Source organism: Myotis brandtii, unplaced genomic scaffold (genome assembly GCF_000412655.1).
Source record: "Myotis brandtii unplaced genomic scaffold, ASM41265v1 scaffold499, whole genome shotgun sequence".
Lineage (NCBI taxonomy): Eukaryota > Metazoa > Chordata > Mammalia > Chiroptera > Vespertilionidae > Myotis > Myotis brandtii.
The window spans coordinates 1,622,403-1,641,230 of NW_005369027.1; the positions used below are offsets into that span (position 1 = coordinate 1,622,403).

Genomic DNA, 18,828 nt, shown 5'->3' on the forward strand with positions numbered 1-18,828 from the left:
GCATGTTTTACAGGCTTGAGAAAAATGCTGATAAGATACCTCCCTAGGATATCTGCTCAAACTGTCTCCTGAAGAACAAACAAATTACAACCCAACCTGAAGTCTGCTCAACTTCAGCCCAAGGTTCTCCTCCCTTCCTTGCTGCTTAGCAATAGTGAAGACTTAAAGGGGGGCCACCATCTGTTTTTTGCCCTTGTATTGTTTAGCAATGCATTGGCCCTTTCCTTTTTGGAAAGTGAAATAAACTTCCTTTCTGCATCTATCTCTTCGCTCAGTTGTGAATTCTTTCACAGCCTGCGTCAAAAGCCAAAAACTCTAACACTATCTAACACTTAAGAAAGAAATACCAATCTTAAACTAACTCAGAAAATATAAAGAGGGATCATTCCTTAACTCATTTTATGAAGCCAGGATAACCTTGATACTAAAAGCTGATGGCAATATGAGAAACAAAAATTATCAGATAAACATCCTTTATGAACATAGACATAAAATCTTCAACAAATATTAGCAAATTAAATCTAACAGTATATATAAAATATAACATATGATGCCCAAGTGGAGTTTATCCCAGGAATGTAAGGTTGGTATATTAAAATAACAATGCATCTTCTTACATTACTACAGGCGCGGTGCACAAAATTCGTGTGTGTGTGTGTGTGTGTGTGTGTGTGTGTCCCTCGCTCAGCCTACACCCTCTCCAATCTGGGACCCCTCGGGGGATGTCTGACTGCCGGACTGCCGCTGACCCCACAGAGATCGGGCCTAAACCAGCAGTCGGACATCCCTCTCACAATCCGGGACTGCTGGCTCCTAACCGCTCACTTGCCTCCCTGCCTGATTGCCCCTAACCGCTTCTGCCTGCCAGCGTGATCAGCCCCCGACTGCTCTCCCCTGCTGGCCTGGCCGCCCCCAACTGCCCTCCCTTGCCAGCCTGATCTTGCCCCCAACTGCCCTCCCCTGCTGGCCCCCAACTGCCCCCTTCTGCTGGCCAATTTGGTTCTGATTGCTCAGTTTCTATGCCAGTCAGTGTCAAAAGCTCTGCCTCTTAGGCAGCCATTGGCTCCTCACAGTTCACCTGGATTTGGTTCTGATTGGTCAGTTTCTATGCCAGTCAGCATCTCTGGGCCTATCAACGGGGCCTGATCAGAAAGGCAGGGCTGATCAGCAGCCCCGGTGGAGGCCTGGTTGCTGGAGAGAGAGGCTAGTGCTGATCAAAAGCTGCCACAGAGGCTATGGATCAGACCCTGCTTCTCTCTTCAGGCCTCTCTCCGGGCCTGATTCGCAGCCCCCTCAACAGTCAGTGCTGGGTCACCATGGCAACCCACCACTGACTGCAGGACTGACTTCCGTTGGTTGAGCCTCCAGTCGTGACAGACCCAGGGTTTTTAAATATTAGGAAAGGGGGGGAAAAGGCAAAAAAAATTTGTTCATCTCAATCAACAGTTGCAGAGAATGACAACTAACAAAATTGTACACCTATTATAAACACTTTCAGCAAACCAGGAATAGATGGAAACTTCTTCATATAGATAAAGCCTACCTTAAAAATAAAAACCCCACAGTCCAGCTGGTATAAGTCAGTGGTTGAGCATCAACCCATGAACAGGTGATCAGTTCAATTCCCAGTCAGACCAGGGTTGCAGGCTAAAACTGTTTGTTCTTCAGATCCCCAGTGGGGGGCCTGCAGGAGGCTGCCTATCAATGATTCTCTCTCATTACCGATGTTTCTATCTTTCTCTCCCTCTCCCTTTCTCTCTATGAAATCAATAAAAACATTACACACATACACACACACTCCACAGCTTGATCATACTTTCTTTAAAATAATATATTTTATTGATTTTAGAGAGGAAGGGAGAGGAAGATAGAAACATCAATGATGAGAGAGAATCATTGATTGGCTGCGTCCTGCACACCCCCTACTGGGGATTGAGCCTGCAACCTAGGCATGTGCCCTTGGCGGGAATCAAACCTGGGACCCTTCAGTCTGCAGGCTGACACTCTATCCCAGTGGTTGTCAACCTTCCTAATGCCGCGACCCTTTAATACAGTTCCTCATGTTGTGGTGACCCCCAACCACAAAATTATTTCCGTTGCTACTTCATAACTGTAATTTTGCTACTGTTATGAATTGTAATGTAAATATCTGATATGCAGGATGTATTTTCATTGTTACAAATTGAACATAATTAAAGCATAGTGATTAATCACAAAAACAATATGTAATTATATATGTGTTTTCCGATGGTCTTAGGCGAACCCTGTGAAAGGGTCGATCGACCCCCAAAGGGGTCGCGACCCACAGGTTGAGAACCGCTGCTCTATCCACTGAGCCAAACCAGCTAGGGCTTGAACATCATACTTATTGGTAAATTATCAAATGCTTTCTAAGATTAGGAACTAAGCAAGGATACCCACTGAAACCATTTATACTCAACATTGTACTCAATGTCTTAGTTAATAAAATAACAGAATTTTGTACACAAGAAATCTCAATGAATCTATGAGAATTACTGAAACTTATAAATTAGTTTATCAAGGTCACACAGTATAAAGTCAATACATAAAGCTGAACTTAATATACTTGGGGGAGGGAAATTAAATTGTAATACAAAAGCATCAAAGACAAAATATTAAAGAATTTAATATAGAAGACCTCTGAAAACTACAAAATATTGCTGTGAGAAAATGAACTTAAATGAGATATATTACATTCATAAATTGGAAAAAGACTAACAAGACAAAAAACAAGTGTAACTGAACTCTCGTTTTATAAAAAGTAGTGATGTAAAAAACATTTTTGGTACAACAGAGGAAAATTGCGTATGTCTAGATAGAAAGATATTATAGAATCATAGTTAATTTAAGAAAAATAATAGTATTACTCTTTTGTAGGAAAATGACCAAGAAAATTAATGCTGAGATATTAAAGGGCAATATCAGGATTTAATTTTAAATGATTTAAGAAAGTATACAGTACACACACATTTGTAAAGCAAATGTGACAACATGTTAACAATGGCTGAATCTAGAATGGAGGACATACTGGTACAGGTATCTATTTTGGTTGTATTTCTATGTGTCTGTACACAGGACAATATTGAAAATAAAAATTAGAGAGTGGGACGAGAAGAGATAAACAAAAGTACTTACATATTTATATGCATAGCCCATGGACACAGGCAATACGGGGGGGAAAAACCTGAGGGTGTGGGTAGTGGCTGAGAGGAGGAAGGTAAAGTGGGAGACATCTGTAATACTATCAACAATAAAAAATATATTTCTTAAAAAAGAGAAAAAAATTCGAGTGAAGTGAATGGAAAGGATTTCAAAAAGGTTTAAAGAGGTTCTTGGCAGAGAGAATAGCATGAACTAAAGGAGACAAAAATTTGTATACACCTGCTCCAGCTAAACTGCTGGTTCAAGAATGAGAGGGACACGAAGCAGAGCTGGACCCAATATGCAGCTTGGAACTAAGTCGGGCTATAGCCTAGGTCAGCCAACCACTACCAACTTTCAGGATGAAGCAGGGGCCATTTCAGTAGTAATGAGAATAAATGCTTATTACTGTATACCAATGACTTTCAGTGTTTTGTTGCAGAGCATTACTGTGGTGAGAGCTAATAGTTAGGGATATAAGGTTTTAGAGTCAATAAGTGATAGAATCAGTGATATTTTATGCAAATTATTCTGTTGGCAGAGTGAGGTATATAGTCAAGAATGAGTACAGAGGCTAGTGGTAGGAAACTGAATTAGGATATTAAAGATTCAAGGTTTCTAGATAATAAGAAAGAATGCAGAGGTCATGGTAACTAACTGGTTATAGAAAATAGGAGAGGAGTCAAAGACAACTCCAAAACAAATGCTGGCAACATACATACAAGTCAGGAAAAGACAACAATCTTGATGAGGCAGGAATGAGAGCTGGGAAGGATGAGAAATTTGGTAATAAACCTATTTTTAGTTTAAAACAATGGCAAAACTGCCAAGTAGCTCAAGAGAAAGGTTTGCCCCAAACACATAATTTAGAATTATTTTCCTTAAAGGGGACAACTAAAGCTGTGGGTGGCAGAAGGTGAGGGAGAGGTAAAGAGTGAAGGGCCAAATGCAGACACTTAGATGCCACATTTGGGGGGGGCAGGGGGGGGGGGAAAGACCACTGAAAAAAAACAAAGAAAGCTGATGTAACTTATAAATTAAACTAGCTAAATTTCCTAGGGAGAATAACAAAAATAATTGTTTGTAATTTTTTTTTTAAATCACACACACACACACACATACACACACACACACAACCAACCAAGCAGTGTTTGAAAGGAGTCATCTAGTCGAGGTATAAATCTATCAGATAGTGCTTGTGTCCAATCAGGTGCTCAATAAACAGGAGATGAATGGAAGAACAAGTAAAATGAGTAAGAGATACATATATAGTTCCTGCTTCTAATGGCACTTTAAATTTTCACCGAATTGCAGATTTTTACCTTAAAATCCACTCAGATTTTATGTTCCAATAATAAAGTAATAGCTATCATTACGGATCACTTACTAAGTAGATGTCACGTGCATTGTCTCGTTTAATCTTTAAACCCATATGAATTAGATACTATTTTTTTTTTTTAAATATATTTTATTGATTTTTTTACAGAGAGGAAGGGAGAGAGATAGAGAGTTAGAAACATCGATGAGAGAGAAACATCGATCAGCTGCCTCCTGCACATCTCCCACTGGGGATGTGCCCGCAACCCAGGTACATGCCCTTGACCGGAATCGAACCTGGGACCTTTCAGTCTGCAGGCCGACGCTCTATCCACTGAGCCAAACCGGTTTCGGCGAATTAGATACTATTATCATCATCATCACATGGATGAATATACTAAGGCTTAGAGTTCAAGAAACTTAACCAAGGTCATACAGCTAACAGAGCAAGCAATTAACTCAGGTCTCTTTAATACACATGCATTCTTCTTCTTTTTTTAAAAAAAAATCTTACTGGAGGACATGCTTAGAGAAAGGAAGGGAGTGAGGGGGAAAGAGGAAGAGAGACAGACAGAGAGATATTGATCATTTGCCTTCTGCATGAACCCAGACCAAGAATTGAACCTGCAACCTTTTGGTGCACGGGATGATGCCATTCCAGCCAGACTACATATGCACTCTTAACTCATTATATGACTATCTCACCTTATTTTTTAACATATGTATGTGCATACACACACGAGAATATGTGAATATTTGTACATATAAATGTGTGCAACGTATTTAGAATACTTTGTATTAGAATATATATATAAAACACATATACATGTTTCTTTTTAACTTTTATGAATAAGTTTAAAATTATGTTATCAAGTACCACCAATGCTTGATCCTGTGGCACACTCTTGATACAAATAACACAGTTTAAGAAGCACATATTAATAACACTGCTTTCATTTTCAAAGTTTCTGTTCATTGACAAAAGCCCTTTGAGCTCATTCTTTCACAGTTTGATTAATTTATATCAGTGGTCAAGGTACCCATTTGTAAGCAATTGAGTGAAATTGCTATTCCTGGCTTTCAAACAAAACAAAGATATTTAGTTTATATCTGGAGATCAAAATCTTAATCTTCAAGCAGGGATCAACATACTACAGCCTGTGGGCCAAATCCTGACTAGACTGTTTTTGTAAATAAAGTTTTATTGGAAAGCAGCTATGCGCATCCATTTACACATACTGTCTGCAGCAAAGCTGGGAGTTGAGTAGTTGTAACAGAAACCACATGGCTTGCAAACTGTAAAGTATTACTAGCTGATCCTTAACAAGAAAAGTTTGCAGCCCCTTGCCCTACAGTTTGTAGTCAAACTCATTCTACTAAAAATGATAAGATATACAGTAACTACACAAAAAAATACCTTGGCTTTTCTCTCTCCAATATTTATGTTTATAAATACAGTCATGTGCTGCATAAGGATGTTTCGGTCAGTGACAGATTGTATATACAACAGTGGCCCCATAAGACTATAGTAGAGTTGAAAAAACACCTATTGCCCAGTGACATGGCGGCCTTCATAGGCGACTAAATGCATTTGTGATGATGCAGGTGGTGTAAACAAACCTACTGTGTTACCAGTTACATACACAATTACATACAGTGCGAAATACTTGGTGATAATAATAGTAAATGACTATATCACTGATTTATATATTTACTATACTACACTTATCATTAGTTTACAGTGTAGTCTTCCTACTATCAAAAATAAAAAATAAAAAAAAGTTGGCTGTAAAACAGCCAGCTGTGTCATACCAGCAGCAGCCTTATACATCTCAAGCTTACCACATCTCTTGATTGCATCATTGCCCCTCATGCTTGATTTAATCTCATGTTGTTATGTACAGTAACATGCTGTACATACAGGCTTGCAGCCTAGGAGTAATAGGCTACATACCATCTAGCCTAGGTACGTAGTAGGCTATTCCAGCTCGGTTTGTTAAGTGCACTCTATGATATCCACACAGTATCGAAATCATCCAAGGATTCATTTAGCAGTGCATGACTATACACACACTAACTTTTTATCACATTGGACTCTAAAATGTAGTGATTCTTGTCCTAGCTGGTTTGGCTCACTGAATAGAGAGTTGGCCTGGGACTGAAGGGTCCCAGGTTCAATTCCGGTTAAGGGCATGCACCTTGGTTGCAGGCACATCCCCAGTAGGGGGTGTGCAGGAGGCAGCTGATCGATGCTTCTCTCTCATCTCATCAATGTTTCTAATTCCCTCTCCCTTCCTCTCTGTAAAAAAAATCAATAATATATATTTTTTAAAAAGTAGTGATTCTTGTAGAAAACGATTCACATTCCACTGACTGCTGATATATATTTTTTCTTATCTGAAATATCTTAAGATTTTAAAATGTAAACTGCAGTTTCCTTCACCAATAGCAACCAGTGTTTGTAATCTGTATTTCCTGAAAATGTTTTTTGGAAAGAAATACTATGTTAGAATAAAAATGAGTAATTCAGAAGCCAAGTTTGGCTCAGGAACACACAAATTACAGTCAAACTTAGACTTGGGAGGAAATTATGGCTGCTAATCCAGTTGCAGTTATTGAATAACTGAAGAGAAAAATCAGTTAACAATGCTGTAAAAATAGGAAAATTAGACACCGAATAGGAAATTGATCCAAAAGACCTGTATACAGATTTACATATAAAAATAAACAGTTTAAGAAATCTATAAAAATACATTTATATAGTAGATATATTATTTTACCCAGAAAGCTCTCCTTAATTCTGAGTCATGTGCCTTCCTTTGTGTTCTGATAGCACCATTCATTTTCCCTAGTCTAGCACTTATCGTGCTAGGTCATAAATGCTTATTTGCTTGTATGTATAAAAGTGCTCTAAGTTTATAATCTTAAAAAGGGCAGAAATCACATCTTTTCCTTATCACCTCATCCCTAACATCTACGAAAAGCACATAGTAGGCACTCAATATTTGTAAAAAATCAACCTGTACATTCAGTATACTGTCTGAAATAGACAAAATAAAATTATGTTTGATCATAACACTTTTATTTCACATTTTAATTACAGTTTAGCATTCTGACTTATAAACCTCTGTTCAAAGGTGGTATATAGTAAATAGAGATGTGTGTCTTATCTGTTTCATTTATCTTAGGGTTTATTGCAAAAAAATTTTTTTTAAATCATTGATTTTAGATTAGCAAGATATGTAGCAATTAGACTAGACAGGCCAAGTTAAGTCTTTTCATTAAGAATATCAGTATCTCTTTAACGTACTGTGTGAAAACTCAGAAACTACTAACTATCCCAATTACTTGCCAGTACAGTCATTTATCTGGTCATGCATCCATTCCTGACAGCAAGTAATAAAACTATCTTTCTTATGCCATTTGGAGCATTAGATATGATTTTTGATTCAAAAGCATTCCAAAGGACATGACATAAGGGAGGAACAAAATGATTAGGAAACACACAGTCCAGTGCTTTAGCTCCTAATCTTTATCTAGGATTAGGCAAAGAAGGAAATCATTTGAGGAAACTTCTAATTATTCACCATGGAGCAAAAAGAATGAATATATACAGTTGTCAGCCTTAAGGTGTTTTTGAAAAAATGAGTTTCTGATAAGCAACTTGGGTTTCACTAAAGATGAAAACGAAACATCCCCAATAGTTAATTTCCATGAGTATCCACTTATGGGAGATCAGGACCAAGGAAAGTTTTCTCCAAAGTAGGGGGTAAAAGAAAGACAAGTGACTACTCTAAGAACTCCCAGTAAGAGATGCTTAAGAAATTGATAACATTATCATTCTGCTTTTGAGTATGTAAAAATTTTGAACAAGGACTTAGCTTCCGTATAACCCAATGAATCAAGTCAAATGGTGGTACTAGTGATAACAAAATCACTGCCATATGAAGGTATAATAATTCCATATGTTTTATGACTTAAATAATACACCAATCCTGGGAAACTATTAAGCCAATATTTTAATCCTTATTTGATAAGAAAATTCTCCATTTGCATGTGATAAAGAAAAAGACTTGTTCAAAATTATAGAGGATAGGAAGCAGCACAAATAGAGTTAGAAACATGGTCTTTTAACAATATAATACTATCAGCTATCATGGAAAGATGAACCACTAGATCTAGGGGCATAAAATAAAAACAAACTCCTTACCCTGGGCGCATGGCTCAGTCATTTAGAGCATTGTCCAGTATACCAAAAGGTCACTAGTTCAATTCCCAGTTGGGGCACATTCCCAGGTTCTGGTCAGGTTGTGGGTTAGATCCCCAGGTGTGTATAGGAGGCAACCAATCAATGTTTTTCTCTCTCCCAAATCAATAAAAACATACCTTAGGTGAGGATATAAAGAATAAATAAAAGCAATCCACCTGTTAAACATATTATATTACTATACCTGTCAATACAGAAGTACATTAGAAGAAGCAAAAGCTTGGATTTGTATTTCAACTCTGCTACTTACTGGTTTATGACCTTTGACATTCAGAATTAAGGGGCAAAATATCAACTATACAGAGTTTAAAAAGTTAAATAAGGAATATATATAACGTGCTCACATGGATTAATATACAAATGATATTCTGCCTGGTTGACGTGGCTCAGTGGTTGAGCATAGACCTATGAATCAGAAGGTCACGGTTCGATTCCAGGTCAGGGCACATGCCCAGGTTGCATGCTCTGATCCCTAATCGGGGGCATGTAGAAGGCAGCCAATCAGTGATTCTCTCTCATCATTGATGTTTCCCTCTCTCTTTCTCTCCCTCTCTCTCAAATCAATTATATATATCTATATATATAAAAGTGTAATATGCAATTGTCTGGATGGTGGAACAAACGGTCGCTATGATGTGCACTGACAACCAGGGGGCAGGAGCTCAATGCAGGAGCTGCCCCCAGCCCGTAGGCCCCAATCGCCCGATTGAGGCTTGCTGGCCAACCTCTTGGCCTCTCCCCCTGGCCGGCAGACTACAATCGCCCAATGGAGAACGGGGAGCCAAGGGTGGGTGGCAGCGGACGCGGGTGGTGCCAGGCCAAGGCAGGTGTGAGCGGGGCTCCGATCGCCCGGCCGGTCGCCCATACACAGAGGGCAACCGGTGGCAGCAGTGGGGGGAGGAGGGGGCAGGGCCAGCTGGGGAAGGTCAGCCCAGGTTGCAGGTCAGGCCTAGGAGCCCTACCCGTGCACAAATTTCAGTCGCCAGGCCTCTAGTATTATATACAAAGCATAGTTTAATTCTGGCCACTGTTAGATGAGTTTCTCTTCCCTTTCAGCTAGCAAAAAATTAGGATTCTAGTCTCTAGCATGGCTCTAATAAAAGGTATCTGGAGATGGACTCCTGTAAGATTCTTCTTCAGTAGAGACTGAGGCTTCTGAGCTAAGCAAATAAGTTACTTGCTCAAATTCTGTCTGTAATTATCAAAGATAAAAGATTCAATTCCTTCCTATTCTCCTCCCCTTCCTTTTACTTGTGGTAAAAGATACAGGTAAAGCAACCATATCTCTATCTATATATCTATATAAAGGGGTAAATAAAGATAAGTACATAAGAAGGAAGGGAAAAAGGGTAAATATTTGGAAATCAGGTCTGGCTAATAAAAATGGTTCACTGGAGTAGGAAAAGAGAGTCCAGAGGAAAGAAAAAATCTAATTAATGTCTTGAATCCTAAACAAAAAGCATATAGAAAGTAGAGGCTCATCCCATGAAGTCAGGGGGTCTTCTTAATAGATTAATGCAGAATCCAGTTAACCCTAAAGTGCTATAAGGAAGGCTTGTTCTGGGAAGGGCATATATAAAAATGACTTATTTCCTAGGAAAGAAATGGCCATCATTTCTTTGATTATAAAGTGAAGAGAAATGACTTTTTCCCCCTAGGAATCCTGGACATTCTAAATATAATAGAAAAGAGTAATTTAAAAAGTGAAGTCATTTAGAAAATACATAGGAACTTCACTAACAGAATAAAAAGAAAAAAGACATGCTCCATAAGGATTCTTTCTTACAGAGAACAGAAGGACTATCGTCTTTATTCTCTCATTATTTACCTCGGTACTAGGTAAGAAGGGTCTGAAAACACTGAAGTTGTTAAGGGGAGGAAACTAAAGAGTAAAGGTTTATACGAGATTTTTAGTCACTTGTGAGTCTACAGACATAAGCTTCTCCCTTAGGTCATGTCTCCCGAAAAGAAAATAGCATCTCAAGAATACCAAATGGCATAACATAGATATACCTACCAGCTATCAAGGATGTCTCAAATCCATCTTTAATGAAACAGCTGAGACTACTTCTTCAAATAACTTTGAACTGCTACAAGTATAAAGAGTACTATTTCTCATACTGAGAGGAAGGGCAGGAAAGAATAATAGGTAAATTAATGAATTATATATGGTTCCAATTTCAAGTTAGTAATTTGTTTCTAATGAAATGTTTTACTTTAACTGAAGCCAGTAGTACCCAATAGTAAAAGAACATGAGTTTTGATCTCATAATCACAACTAGGATTCAGTCTCTTTTATATGACAATCACGTATAAATAACAAAAAACATATTATTTAAACTAACAAATTATGTTCTTCACAAGAAAATATAAAGAGAATCCAATTCACTAACATGCTATTGGTCAGCCCAACTACAGACAAGTTAGGTAACTTTTTCAAATTCTATTATGCTAATCTAAATCTGTAATATATTAACGTTAAATTAAACATCAATCTGTTAGTAGCAATGAGGAAAGAGAAAAATAAATAATTGGACATACCCTATGTAATATTTCTAAAACCTTTAATGCAGTATGAAGAAAACTGTTGAAAATTCTTCTTTCAGAAGGGGGAATGCCAATCTTGTAGAGTTTCAAAAGATGTACCACAACTTCCTTAAAAAGTTCTACAATCTTGAGGAATAGTGGAGGTTCAAGCACTGACCACCAATTTTCTGTTATTGAAAGGTGAACACACAAATAAAATAATCATGATTTTCAAAATAATACCAACTTTTCTTCTAAAGCAGTGGCTCTTAACCCTCTGAAAACTATAGGAAGATACACATGACACAGTATTTTATGTAACATTTCGAGGGTTTACTGAACTCACCTCATCTTCAAGTTAAAGAATACTGTTCTAAAAGCTCTCAAAAGCAAAAATATGTAGATATATATATATATATATACACACACACATATATATATACACACATGTATATATATAGTGTTGTTGAATCATGGATCTGAAGCCTGTATAATTTTGTTAACCAGTGTCACCCAATAAATAAAAAGAAAATAAAAGTAAAAATAAAGACATTTATGGTTTCCTTAATTACATTAAAAACTCACCATTATACCTAATATTAAAACCAGTTATTATTAAAAAATGCTTTGGAAATTCGAATTTTAATTTTTAAATAAAACACTTTACAACTGTCTTGCTCCAATATTTAAGGATCTTTCTAAGCTTTATCTCTCAACACAAAGTTGAAATATTGTGAAACACCACCTTTAAAAGGCAAGGTGCTCCAGAAAATCAAATACAGAAGGTGAACAATAAAAATATAATGTCTGTCTTTTCCCACATTCACTATTTGTTGTTATTAACTACATATACCACAATCCTAAGAGGCAGACAGAAAGAATACAAAACTTCTGACAAAACAGAAGAATACTCTTTAAAGTCCTTGCTTCACTCTTCTATTACTAGCTAATTCCTTAGGATTCCAAAATTCTATCCCTTACTTGTTGTTTCCTCTGCTCTTCAGCCTATAAATTCTTGTACTGATTTTATTACTTCCATACATCTCAGCTTCACATACCTAACAAATACTATTAGGAAGGAAAGCACTGGGTTAACTGTAGCAAGAAAACTATAACAGCCTGGAGATATAGATGAAATCTTTACAATTAGAAAAATTAAGATAAGAAAAATTGGCTGGCCGGTATTGCTCAGTGGTTGAGCATCGACCCATGAACCAAGAGGTCACAGTTCGATTCCCAGTCAAGGCACATGCCCAGGTTGCAGGATGGATCCCCAGTAGGGGGTATGCAGGAGGCAGTAGATCAATGATTTTTCTCTAATCAATGATGTTTCCATCTCTCTCTTCATCTCTCTGAAATCAATAAAAACACATTTTTTTAAAAAAAATTAGAAAAATTTAGGCCAAAAAATATGAGCAAAGAGAGAGAGAACTGTAAGATCAGATAAGCAGTAGAATCTCATTTACATGCAGAGAAATAAGTCAAACATCAAGAAACTAGACTGCAAAGGGTTAACAGAGTTCAAGGAGGATTTAATATCATGTTTATTCAGTTTTAATTGTTCCTTCTCCTTTACTTTTTTAATAGTAAGATCACTCTGGAGGAGATGGAGGAGGGGAATATGAAAAACAACTTTTATCTTTCCTGATACTGTCTCTGCTACTGTGTTTGATCAAAATTTTAATACTTCCAACAACTTCAACAACTAGCATCAAATGACTAGAAAAAAAAGGTTTATTTTTCCCTTAGACAATGTCAAATAAGCAGGGTAGAAATTTTCAAAGAGCAATACAGTAAATAAGAAATTCAGAGCATTTTCATTTAAAGAGAAAAGGTTATAAAAGAAAAAAAATTAAATTCTTACCAAGTACTTTCAGTGGTGCCTTTTCTAAGTTCACAAGAGCTGTACCAAAGGGAATTGCTATTGTTGTAAAATTGTTGGAATCACTCATCAGGGGACATTCCGGTAGAGTAAGATAAAACCTCAATGCTTCAACATCCGGTAAGGAGCTAGTTAGTTTAGGAATCAGATTCTTTTCCAAACTAGCTGCCACCTATATTTTGACAAAAAGTAAAACCTACTTCATTTCAAAAACATGAAAACAAAAAGATAATCTTATACTACAGCAAACATGAAATGGTGAAAGAAAAAAGTCTTGCAATGACTGAGTAAATGTACTTTGTAGCACAATAAAAATTAATGCCTAAGCATTGCTAAAAGAATTCTTGTATGAGTTTCATTAAATTCTCTTTCTACAGTTATATAAAGACTTAAACAACATGATAATGTTGAGCAATTAAGGGTCTGTGCCAGATGTCTGAAAAGATTTACAGATATTTGACAGCTAAATTACAAATATCTTAATTTGTAATGAATTTATTATATTTATATACAGTGGAACCTCGGTTCTGGAAGGCTGTCCAAAACACGATCTATTTGAAAACCGCATCATTTTCCCCCCATTAGAAATAATGTAAAATGAATTCATTCCAGATACCCTGTTTTAACCTTTCTTCCATACAGTGTATGTCTAAAGCCCTAGTCAATCTATAAACTAACACTCTTTTCTTAAATTTACCGAACCAACCTCTACTATCCTTAAAGGAATCACTTTCAGCACTTGTTCCAGAGGTGTGTTTTGGGAAGTCAGCCTGCAGCATCTTTACTTTTTCATATATCATTGCCTCTGAAATGCTGTCACTGGCTAATTGCTTTCCCTTTATCTAAATCAGCAACAGTTTTTTTGTTTTGTTTTTTAACCTATTCAATTGTCTGTGATCACTGTTTCTTTAACACTCTTAGCAACACTAGCATTCTTGATGGCCTCTTTATGTTTTAAAATTGTATTAATTGTCCATTTCACCAGTGACAAAAGCAAAAAGAAACAAACAAAAACAAAAATATTCACAGAACAATTTCCTAAAATGTTAACAACGAGATGGTTAGCTGGTAAACTGACTTGCATGCTCTCCTTTGTAGCCTGAGAGATGCTTTTTGTCAAGAAGGGAAGTTTTGTTTAACAACTGCGACATTTTTTTCCGTGAACAACTTCAACAACTTGGAGAACTGAACTGTTCGAGATGGGAGACATTTGAGAACCGAGGTTTGACTGTATTTAATAAAACCATACAAAGGGCATCATAATGAAGAGTATGAAACTGTAAAGTTAATTAGGCGATAAACATAAAGTAACATGGAATAAAAAACTCAACAGGCTACATAATACAAATATGAGGCAATTAAAAAAACAAACCTGCTGAGCTATCTGAGGATAATCAGGTTGTATAAGTTTGTGGTATAAAAGCCTAGCAGCATTCATATCAACCCCTGAGAATCTGGTGCCTGTTCTATAGTGATCATCATTGCTATTAAAAAAAAAGAGAGAGAGAAATAATACAATGAAACTTTAAAATTATTTCACTTATTTAATATAATAAACTTAAAAAATTCAGTATATCAAAGAATTGCCACTTACCTAACAGCTAAAAAACTTCCATTTAGACAACCAGAAGAAGAAAACGTTCTATCTATTTCACTAAAAAGGAATTTAAAAATAACAAAATCACAAAATAAGAAATGTTTGCCTTTCCTTTTTAATAAAAATTAAAATAAATGTTTAATCTATTATTTAATTCTACATTCTTCTCATCAACACTTAATTAGAATAATCTGGATTTTATAAATTATTAAAGATTGATTAAATAATACTTGATAAAGATATTACTACATATCCTTAAGTTTCTTAAATATTACTTTCATCTGATTCATTGAACAAATCTGATGTTCTTTTAAAAAAATTTTAAATGAAAACATGCACATTTAATTTTCTTAATTTCACACTCTGGTAAATCTAATCTGGGATGTTATTATTTGGGAAGCCTACACCAACACAACCTACAATTTGAAAAACTTTAAGTACTAAATAAGTTCATCTATAAGCAAAATATTCAAGAAAGTAATACTCAAATCTTCCTGGGAGTATAAAAGTTAAGACAGTGACCACTAGGAAGCTACAAGAAACATTTCAATCCTAATCCTAAAGTGGCTACATTTAATATTTAAAGTCATTTCATATACCATTATGTATATGAAAGAATTCTAACAAGTCTAAATGAAAGATCTCTTAAAATATCCGTTATTATAGAAATTCTAGACATTTTAACTTTTTAAAAAATATATATATTTTATTGATTTTTTACAGAGAGGGAGGGAGAAGAGGGATAGAGAGTTAGAAACACTGATGTGCTTCCTGCACACTCCCTACTGGGGATGTGCCCAGAACCAAGGTACATGCCCTTGACCGGAATTGAACCTGGGACCCTTCAGTCCGCAGACCGACGCTCTATCCACTGAGCCAAACGGGTCAGGGCGACATTTTAACTTTTGTACACAAACAATTCAGTAAGTGATATTTAACAAAATATTTACTTAAATAAAAACTCCTAAGTACAGGTTTTCTCTACCACAAAGTTGGGAGCTTGTGCTGTGTAGGTAAAATGTCTTTCTTACTTGGCTATCTCCACTGGAAATCTTCCAGAGGGGTAGCTCAGCCATTTTTGAATCAGAGCTTCACTCACAGTCCAGATCTGCTTTGAAGGATCAGGACATCTGAAGTCATCTGGTGGCCCACCATTCTAAATTTTAAAACAAGCAGATTAGTCAGAGGGAGGAGATATTACATATAATTTAAACCTAGATATATAATCAAATATAGTATGTATAGTATTTGACTTTTTTAAAAACAAAAATATCTACTAAACACCTGAAACCAAAACTTCTTATATGAATCAGCAAAATTTTGTAAACTTGAGGAAAAAAATGTAAGGCAATTACTTTATAAAATATAAAGAACATTTATTGGTTGAAAAATTTCTTCTAATTTCTTTGAGTTTAGTAATTATTTATGACTACTATTACCTGGGGATTAGAGTAATGTGAAAAGCTTTGATCTCCACCTGAGAAAATTCTTTTTACACAGAAATATTCTTCAGAGTCTGTGATAAAAATAAAATGTAAAAAAAAGAAAAAAAATCAGATTTATATCACATTTTTTCAAAGCATCAAATATGCTACTGGATTTTCTCTTAATCATCTAACTTAATTAGACCTCCCATTCATGGACTCAATGATATAAAATATATTGGAATATTCTAATTGCTATGGAAATGAGGCTGACCAAGTACAAACATTAAATGATCCCACAAGCATGAACAGCATTTGGTAAGTTTAGAAGTCCTTCTTCTGGCCTGCACACAAAAATGGTGTTTTCTAGTCTGTATCTTTTTTTTTTTTTTTTTTTTAAGATGGGGGGGGGGGGAAGGGGGGGTGAGAGAGAAAAAACATTGATGTCATATGTAATTAGTTGAGATCATAGAATAGGGTAGGCCCCTAATACGAGATGACTGGTGTCCTTATAAAGGAGGAAAATTAGGACATAGATATCCACACAGAAAGAATGCCATGTGAAGATGAAGGCAGAAATCTACTAGGCAAGGAATGCCAAGACTGCCAGCAAACCACTAGAAGCCAGAAGAGACACATGGAACAGATTTTCCATTATAGCCCTCAGAAGGAAGCAATCCTGCCAATACTTTGATCTTGGATTTCTAGCCTCCAGAACTGTGAGTCAATACATTTTGTGTTGTTCAAGCCATTCAGTTTATATTTTGTTATAGCAGCCCTAGCAAACTAATACTGGTGTCCAAAGATTATACCTTTGCCCAGCTTTAAGGAAATAACCTGGAAGTCCTTGGAATATCCTATCAAAAAGTGTTGTTTACCTATGTCCTTAGAGTCACAACAGATGTTATGTTAACAATGTGATTTATACTGGGGGCTACGGACTTCACCTCTGGAGGGGTTGAGTAAATTAAATTCACATTTAACTAGTGTGTGTATGCTTCACACCTTTAGTATAGTGCAAAATAATTATCAACCTTTATACAGGGTGGGGCAAAAGTATGTTTACAGTTGTTTGTATGAAAAATAATACAATAATCTATACTAATAAAAGGGTAATATGCTAATTAGGCTGGACTTCCTTCCAGACAAAGCCACAGTAGCTGCAAGGGCCAAGGGCCAGCAGCTGCGGTGGCTGTGAGGGCCGGTCCAGCACCACGGTCCCTTTTGCAGAGGCCGCGGGAGAAAGTACTGCAGGAGAAGATAGAAGGGAGAAGGCGGTGCCAGGGGAGAAGGGAGAAGGTGAGGAGGCCAGTGTCACGGGAGAAGGGAGAAGGGAGAAGGTGGCAGTTAGGCAGTTAGGGGAATCAGGCAAGGAGGGGAGAGCAGTTATGGGAATCAGGTTGGCAGGGGAGAGCAGTTAGGGGGATCAGGCCAACAGGGGAGAGCAGTTAGGGGCGTCAGGCCGGCAGGGGAGAGCAGTTAGGCAGTTAGGGGGATCAGGCTCGGGCAAGGGAGAACAGTTAGGGGGGATCAGGCCAGGAGGGGAGAGCAGTTAGGCAGTTAGGGGGATCAGACCAGGAGGGGAGAGCAGTTAGGCAGTGAGGGGGATCAGGCTGGCAAGGGAGAGCAGTTTAGGGGTATCAGGCTGGCAGGAAAGAGCAGTTAGGGGAATCAGGCTGGCGGAGGAGAGCAGTTAGAGATGATCAGGCTGGCAGAGGAGCAGTTAGGGGCATCAGGCAGGCAGGCAGAGGTGGTTAGGAGCCAGTGGTTCCGGATTGCAAGAGGGATCCCAGATTGGAGAGGGTGCAGGCTGGGCTTAAGGACCCCCCCCCCCCCCCCAGTGCATGAATTTCTGCACCGGGCATCTAGTAATAAATAATAACATAAGAAAAAACTGTTTTGTGTACTCACAATTGTAAACCTACTTTTGCCCCACCCTGTAGATATGCAATATATATAAATATATAGTGTTGTAAAAGATACATAACAAAATTTAGCATTTTAACTATTTTACGTATTTACTAGAGGCCCAGTGCACGAAATTCATGCACTCGGGGGGTCCCTCAGCCCGGCCTGCGCCCTCTCTCAGTCTGGGAGACCTTGGGGGATGTCTGACTGATGGCTTAGGCCCACTCCCCTAAGCCATCAGTCAGACATCCTTAGCACTGCTGTGGAGGTGGGAGAGGCTCCCGCCACCACTACTGCACTCGCCAGCTATGAGCCCGGCTTCTGGCTAAGCGGCGCTCCCCCTGTGGGTGCACGCTGACCACCAGGGGGCAGCTCCTGCATTGTCTGCCCCCTGCTGGTCAGTGCACCTCATAGCAACCGTTCGTTCTGCCATTTGGTCGATTTGCGTATTAGCCTTTTATTATATAGGACTAGAGGCCTAGTGCACAAAAATTTGTGCACTCGGGGAGGGGGGGTCCTTCAGCCTGGACCCATTCACAGTCCAGGACCCCTTGGGGGATGTCCACCTGTTGACTTAGGCCCACTCCCCGGGGGATCAGGCCTAAGCTTGCAGTCAGACATCCTTCTGGCAGCCAGGGAGCCCTCGGGGGATGTCCAACTAAAGGCTTAGGCCCCCAAGGGATTGGGTCTAAACCGTTAGTTGGACATTCTTAGTGCTGCCACGGAGGTGGGAGAGGCTCCTGTC

The 18,828-nt window shown here is 37.8% G+C and overlaps 1 protein-coding gene across 4 annotated transcripts in view; it reads right to left on the bottom strand.

Moving 5' to 3' along the window:
* Window positions 1–18,828, bottom strand: part of HERC4 (HECT and RLD domain containing E3 ubiquitin protein ligase 4) — a 101,915-nt gene that overhangs the window by 25,850 nt on the left and 57,237 nt on the right. For all 4 annotated transcript variants that reach the window (XM_014548161.1, XM_014548162.1, XM_014548163.1 and 1 more), the window contains 6 exons: window positions 16,191–16,267; window positions 15,783–15,907; window positions 14,749–14,808; window positions 14,527–14,638; window positions 13,137–13,326; window positions 11,288–11,460 (listed from right to left, as the gene is read on the bottom strand). In XM_014548161.1, the coding sequence (XP_014403647.1) occupies window positions 11,288–11,460; window positions 13,137–13,326; window positions 14,527–14,638; window positions 14,749–14,808; window positions 15,783–15,907; window positions 16,191–16,267 (737 nt within the window). The remainder of the gene's footprint in view (window positions 1–11,287; window positions 11,461–13,136; window positions 13,327–14,526; window positions 14,639–14,748; window positions 14,809–15,782; window positions 15,908–16,190; window positions 16,268–18,828) is intronic.